At 40.7% G+C, this 7,051-nt stretch overlaps 1 protein-coding gene across 1 annotated transcript in view; it reads left to right on the plus strand.

The window, feature by feature from the left end:
- Cav1 (caveolin 1, caveolae protein, 22kDa) overlaps positions 1-6,147 on the plus strand; it is a gene marked incomplete at its 5' end in the record, with an annotated part of 34,142 nt that extends 27,995 nt beyond the window's left edge. Inside the window, 1 exon segment of the mRNA XM_005388120.2 lies at positions 3,946-6,147. Within this exon segment, the coding sequence (XP_005388177.2) occupies positions 3,946-4,287 (342 nt within the window).
- Positions 6,148-7,051: the final 904 nt, after the last annotated feature.

The raw sequence follows: 7,051 nt of genomic DNA on the forward strand, positions 1-7,051 counted from the left end.
AAAAAAAAAAAAAAAAAAAAAAAAAAAAAAAAAAAAAAGAGCTTCCAGTAAGTCCACTGAAAGAAGTGTTTATATTTACATTTAGGAGAATATTTATTATCAGAAAATCTTACATGCACCCATATGCTCATAGATAATATTCACCAATTATATATGTAGTATGATTAAAATATAGGGTAAGTGTTTAAATTTTAAAATATATTACAGTGAGACATAGTGCCATTAACCCCCCTCAGAATACTGCCCCTCACTTTGGACACCCTTATCCCATTTTTCTTGCCACTTTGTGAAGCAGTTCTGGAGGTCCTCTTTCCCGAGTGATCAAAAACATGGTGAGTGCTGCTACCATGTGCCATCCAACAGAAAGACAGGCTTGTAAAAATACTACAGTGTGTCCTCAACCACCTTATCACCAGATCTGGCACTGTGCGGCTTCTGGCTTCTATTCAAAGTTAATGTTTTGAATTGATCCAGGATATCAAGGTATCCTTGACAGCTAAGTAAAGACACAAAAGAGGACCCCTAGAACTGCTTCAGAAAGTGGCAGAACTGTGGGCAAAGTATGTTCCAAGTGAGGGGGAGAATTTTCAAGGATTAATGGTAATGTGTCTTTTATCATAATTTTTTAAAAAATTTAAATATTCACTGTAGTTTTCGATCATACAACATACTTACATAACATGGGCTAGTGGTGTATATAGTGTAACACAGTCCTCAGAGGCCATACTATGAAAATCACTAGTTATAAGAAGGATTAAATTCAGTAAGTTCTTTTTTATTATTATGTATTTTAATTATTATGAAATACTACCTCATCTTAGAGCAATTTAAAGGATTTTTTGTGTGGAGCAGTGTGGTATTCAACAGAAAGTTGGTTTCCCTTAGACTAAATATGATCCTCAAAGCACCTTCTTATTTACCCAGGGATTCATGAACATTTCCAAATCTCACATTTTCTTCCATAATCTTGGAATAGTATGGAGCTGTTGTGAGTTAAATGAAAACACTTTGTAATAATCAGCCAGTAAACATTAAAACTGTCTCTTCTCTTGGAAAAGAATCTCAGTGCTGATCCGCTGAGAGTCTGCTCGCCAAAGAGGAAGGAACTGCCTCTGTCTAGCAAACGCTGCTGTCCTTCTTTGGTAAAAGATTTTGTTTTCTAATAAAGAGGATGGACCCTTCCTCTTTGCTTTGTTTTCTCCCATTTTTCATTAGTGCACGCAGATTAATGAGTTTCACTCAGGCAGATTTGTACATGCATGCAGCATAGTTTAGTCATTTGTCTCCTGTCACCCCTCTAATTTCACGTTATTTGGGGGGGGCATCAAAATAATGTATTTTGTTCACATTCAAAGCATGTGTGCCAATCTTGGGTGTCTGAGGACCTTCCTTGCTAATCCCTTGATGACAGGTTAAGAATGTTCTGTTGTAATAATTTTTGCTTCATCAAATTTCTTACGAAGATCATTTTTAAAAAGTCAAACTTAGGCCATACTGCAGTTGAAAGAAGAGAAAGTACAGGCCTTTATTTTTACACAGTGTCAGAATGTTGCATCAGAATATAACTCCATAATAAGCAAAGAAGTTGCACAGAAGCTTTGTTATTGACATTTTTCACATATTTACCACAACCTTAAAAAAAGAAACCCAGCAAATATGTACCTCTGATCTAAATGGGCAAATGAAACTAAAATGGCAGTAAACCTACTAAGCTCCCTTACAGAGTGCTAACCACACCATTTTTATGTATTACACTGTTAGGACTTAGGGCAATAGATCAAGAAACAGAATGTTCTAGAAAAGAAACTTTAAAAATTGATAGGCATCGTGTTCTTTTTCCAGAAGACATTTTTTTGTGTTGAATCAAAGGTAGTGTTTTGGCACTGAGCAGCTCCAGGGAGTTGTCCAAGCCGCCTTCCCTTCCCTGAGCTTGGCTGGATCGCCGCGGGCAGCCATCAGCTTGTTTGGATTTCACACTATATTTACTCCTTCCTTTGGGTGCCACCACCGAGCAGTTGAGCTGATTCTGTCCTGCCTTCCTGTGGACAATTTCTGTGTGAGCCCGCGCTGCTCTTTAGTTCACGTAAATCCTGAGAATGAACTGCGTTGGTTAACTGGTACGGAGAAGAGAACGCTAATAGAAAATGGGCCAAGTTTGCATCCTGACCTCGCCGTGCCTTTGCCTCTCTTCTTTCGTGAAATGACAATTAGCCACCTACCCACATAGATTTGAAACCCCAGGTCACACAGAGACAATGCAGATGGAAATATTTGGTGACTGTTACGTATCTGCAAGCTAACTTGACTGCTTCCTAATTGCCATCAAAGGGGACCTCCACAGGATACACTAGGTGTGGACCACTCCTATTTGTATTTGTCATTACCTAAAACTTTACTTTTAATTTGTTTAATTCGAAAGTGAAGCTGCCTCTGATTAACTTTTTATTAAATTGCCTTCGTTTTCTAACTTTCTCCATGTTCTTCATGTCACCTCTGTTCTCCCTAGCAGGCACAGCAGAAACTCAAATCCTAAAGGTCATCCCAAGTGTCTTTCAAGTAACCGTATCCTGTAAATTCTTCCCTTAGTGCCCCTGAAATCCATTCTTTTCTTCTTCATTTTTTTTTGGTTTTTTCTTATTTTAAAGACAAAACAATAGCAAAATAACAAGTACAAAAACAAAACAACCCCAAAACAATAAAAATGATACAGAATTTCAAAACAAGATGATAGGAATTAACAGTGGCTGTTACATTACAAATTGTTATCCTCAGTGAAGTTGCTCAGATTACCAGGTGGAAGAATGCAAGATTGATCAAACCATTAAAGAGAATAAAAAGTAATAAAAAATTATTGAAAGGAACAATGAATGCCTAATTTCTTTGACCAGTTTTGCATGCTTATATCTGGTCATCTGAACAACTAACTTGCAGACAACAATATGCAATATAAGAACCACTGTTGAATTTCTTCGTTCATTTTCCTCCTTTCCTCCTCCCTTCCTTCTTTGCTTCCAGCCTTCCTTCCCTCCTTCCTCTCTTTCTTTCCTCCTCCTCCTCGTTCTCCTCCTCCTTTTTCTATTACTGCCGCTTTTCAAGTCTTGGCCCTACCATCTCCACGTCGGCCTCTGGGAGCTGCCACCCACACTGAGTCTCCCACCTCTTCCCCCATCCGCTTCCGGCGGTCAGATCCATCCTGAGAGGCCACTGTGCTGACTATGGCCATACTGCTCTGCCCCGGCATCTTCAGGAGACTCCCAGTGGATGGAAAATAACATCTACTCTGGGCACAACCTGTCCTTCCGGCCTTGGCCACAGCAGTCCGCTCTCCCTGTGACACTGTCTTCACCCTGGCTTTTTCCTGGGGCTGTGTGCACAGCATTCCCCAGGTTCTTCTTCCCTTCCCAAAACTCACCACCCCAGGAAGTCTTCTTGGTGCCTCACAGCTTACAGTGATCGAATTTTTTGAAGTATTTCCGCTAATTGTAATCAATTCTGAACTAACTTCTGCTTAACATTGTGTGTGTGTGTTGTGTGTGTGTGTGTATGTGTGTGTATGTGTGATAGTCTTCACAAGCAACTAAATTATGGCATGGTTTTTACATTTCACTTGGTGCTTGGTATCCTTATCCATGTTGCTAGTTTTACTTTAAGGCACGACATTTAGCAGTATCAAGTCTGCTGTTCCTACAGCAGTAGCTATCAGCCTTTGGCATGGTAAGGGAACACTGGAAGACAGGTAAAATTCTTTTGGGTCCGACCCTAGAGACAGAAGATCAGAAAGGAGCCCAAATATCTGTTACCAGTGATTCCCATGGGATATTAATGCTGCTGCTGACGCCTTTGAGCGTCTGCACAGCCCTGGCGTATAAATCCAGCCTGTATCATGAACACCGAGTTTGCTCCTCTTTCTTCTGTCCAGCTCACTCTGTGACTTCTTTCTTTCAGATTGACTTTGAAGATGTGATTGCAGAACCGGAAGGCACACACAGTTTTGACGGCATCTGGAAGGCCAGCTTTACCACCTTCACTGTGACGAAATACTGGTTTTACCGCTTGCTCTCCACCCTCTTTGGCATCCCAATGGCACTCATCTGGGGCATTTACTTTGCCATTCTCTCTTTCCTGCACATCTGGGCAGTTGTGCCCTGCATTAAGAGCTTCCTAATTGAGATTCAGTGCATCAGCCGTGTCTATTCCATCTACGTGCACACCTTCTGTGACCCACTCTTTGAAGCTGTTGGCAAAATATTCAGCAGTATCCGCATCAATATGCAGAAAGAAATATAAATGACATTTCCAGGATAGAAGTATTCCTGATTTTTTCCCTTTTAATTTTCTTGGTGCCAATTCTGAGTTTCGAGTTGCTAGTTCAGCAACAGTTCATGAATGATTTATCTTGGTTCAGAACAAAGAAATCACTTTCTCAGTTTTCATAACTATTATTTGTCTCTTCTAAGCTCTTTCATCTATTTTTTGGTGGTCTGAATTTTTTAAAGCCATTCCAGTTTTTTCTTATTTTTTGATTTGCATGTGGATCATTGTTTTACTGGTTGAGATATGAGCATACAGTTGAAAGATCATTTGGGAGAAATATGAAAAACTTAGGAGGAGAAAAAAGAAAACCAGTCACCTCAACTGCCTACTCTAAAATGTTGATCATTCTATAGGAAGTGAAGATTCCAGGCTACAGCCATGGTGGTATAGGTCGGTGGGAAGATTGTAAGCAAACATTTTCCCCACCATCTGAGGTGTTAGTGACCTGCTGTCATTTTCCTTCATAACCCAACAGGATCCAGTGATCCTTCTGAAGTTAGAAAGCATAATCTTCTGCATTTACAATATCCCACTAATGCCTTACTCTTCTTAAAATTTTAACCTATGATATTTCCTGTAGTATTTGTTATATAGGCAATGAGACATAAGTGCCTTCCCGTTTTTCACATGTGCCTTTTCAAACCAGGTCTAACTCATCAACTTTCTTTAAGTGAGTAGCTTCCTCGAAGACCAGAATTAGGACCCCATTACCTAACTCTCTGCACTTGTTTCTGACTCTGAGACGCAGAATCTGGTGAAGCTCACGTCTACGACCCATCATGTAGTATCTTTACCCATGCTGATTATGGTCAACATCAGCCCAATGAAATGAATTAAAGTGCACAAACGGGGCTGACGGGCCGGGCCCTCTCTGGGCTGGCGGGAGTGGAAGCCAACTTTTCCTGCCTCTCAGCGCAATGAGGTCAGCGTGTCTATTCAGCTTCGTTTATTTTCAAGAATGATCAAGCTCTCCTGAATCCGAACTAATCCATCACAGGGGTGGTTCAGTGGCTCGACATTGTGTTCCCTTTCCGGGTGATCCGTGGGCCTCCGGGGAAAGGCTGTCAGAATGAAAGCCATTGTGTGAGGCTGTCAGAGCTGCTGCGAACGTGACCCCTTCCAAGTGGAGCGCTTGCAGCCATCTGTTACGCGGACACTTGGCCCCTCCCACCGCCAGGAGCCTTGGAGCTAATCCCGCCCTCCTTTGCTCAGAGGAATGGGGAGGAGGCGGTAGTAAAATGTTGAAGAATTTTGCTGGAATAAGTTCAAGTTTTTCCGGATTCAAACTGAGGAATTTCACCTGTAAACCTGAGTCTACAGAAAGCTGCGTGGCACATCCAAAAGTTTTTCAGCCCTCTTGCTCGTATTGCGGGTGTGCCCCTGGGAACTTTTTTAACCTCCGGTTATGCTTTTATTTTTATTTTCATACCCTTGCCGGAACTCTGCTTCTTTTTTTGCCTCCTCTGGTTCTCCTGACACTTTACCGACCTGTTACTTACTTTGTTTGCATTTTAAACAGACACTGGTATGGACATAGTTTTACTTCTAAACTGTGTTCATAACCGAAAAGTACACTATACTCCATGCTGTGTAAGTGGAAAGATATTCTTATCTTTATGTTAAAAATCACTTGGGAAATGACTCTGATTCAGTCTGTAAACTGTGTACCCCAAGATATGTCTGTTCTCCCTAGATGCTTAGTTTCTCATGCAAATCAACTGCTGGTCCAAAGATCGCTGAAGTTTTATATGCTTACTGATATATTTTACACTTTTTTATCTGCATGTCCTAAAAAGGTTATAAATCTGCACAATAAAAATGTTTAACAGTTAAGAAGTCTGCTCGTTTTCCCCCAAATAGATAATATATGTGTCAGTAGATGTGTGCCTGTGTGTCTTTTTGTAGTGAGCATGTGTACAGTATGTCTGTATGTACATCTTTGCAGTGTGTTTGAGGTGGGGTGGGGTGGGAAATTGGAAATTTTCTATTTTCCAATTCTTACAAAGTCATTTGTGGGGGGGATCTTCCTCAGAAGGTCATTTCCACTCATGTGTTACTTCAGATAAACTGTAACAAACAACAAAAGTTTTTGGTAGTTTATGTTTTATTATCTATCACCTAAGCCCCCAACAACTTTTGTGATACGTATCAATACCGTCATTTGATTAATGACACAGTTTGTGCCCAAGAAGTAGTGCCTTGGACTTAGCCATGATCTAACTAGTATTTTTAACAGGCATTAATTTATTTTTTGTCCTTGGCTAAGTTTATATTCAGCACTTCTCTATTGGTCAAAATTGTCTTGAGAAATCAAACCCACAGGAAGAAAGAGAGAGAGAGAAAATTAAAAATTGTAAGAGGTTTGTTATGAGGACGTCACAATTCTGGAAGCAGATAAGCTCTAACACCTGCAGAGTGATCCATCACCTGGAGACCCATGGCCAGTTGGATGAAGATCCAGGAGAATGTAGTACATATTTCACTTTAAATGCAATGGCAGGAAAAAAAAGTTATCCCAATTAGCAGGCAGTCAAGCAGAAGGAATTCTGTCTGACTTGTGGGCGGATCGGCCCTTTTGCTTTACTCAGACCTTCAACTGACTGGAAGAATGAAGCTCACCCAAGTCAGGGAGGGCATTCTGCTTTCCTCTACCAATTTAAATGCGAATCTCACCCAAAAACAGCCTCGGCAAAAGACTCAGAATTATGTTGGACCAAATATCTGGACATCTAATGGC

This window comes from Chinchilla lanigera, unplaced genomic scaffold (genome assembly GCF_000276665.1).
Source record: "Chinchilla lanigera isolate Chin_1 unplaced genomic scaffold, ChiLan1.0 scaffold00031, whole genome shotgun sequence".
NCBI classification, from domain to species: domain Eukaryota; kingdom Metazoa; phylum Chordata; class Mammalia; order Rodentia; family Chinchillidae; genus Chinchilla; species Chinchilla lanigera.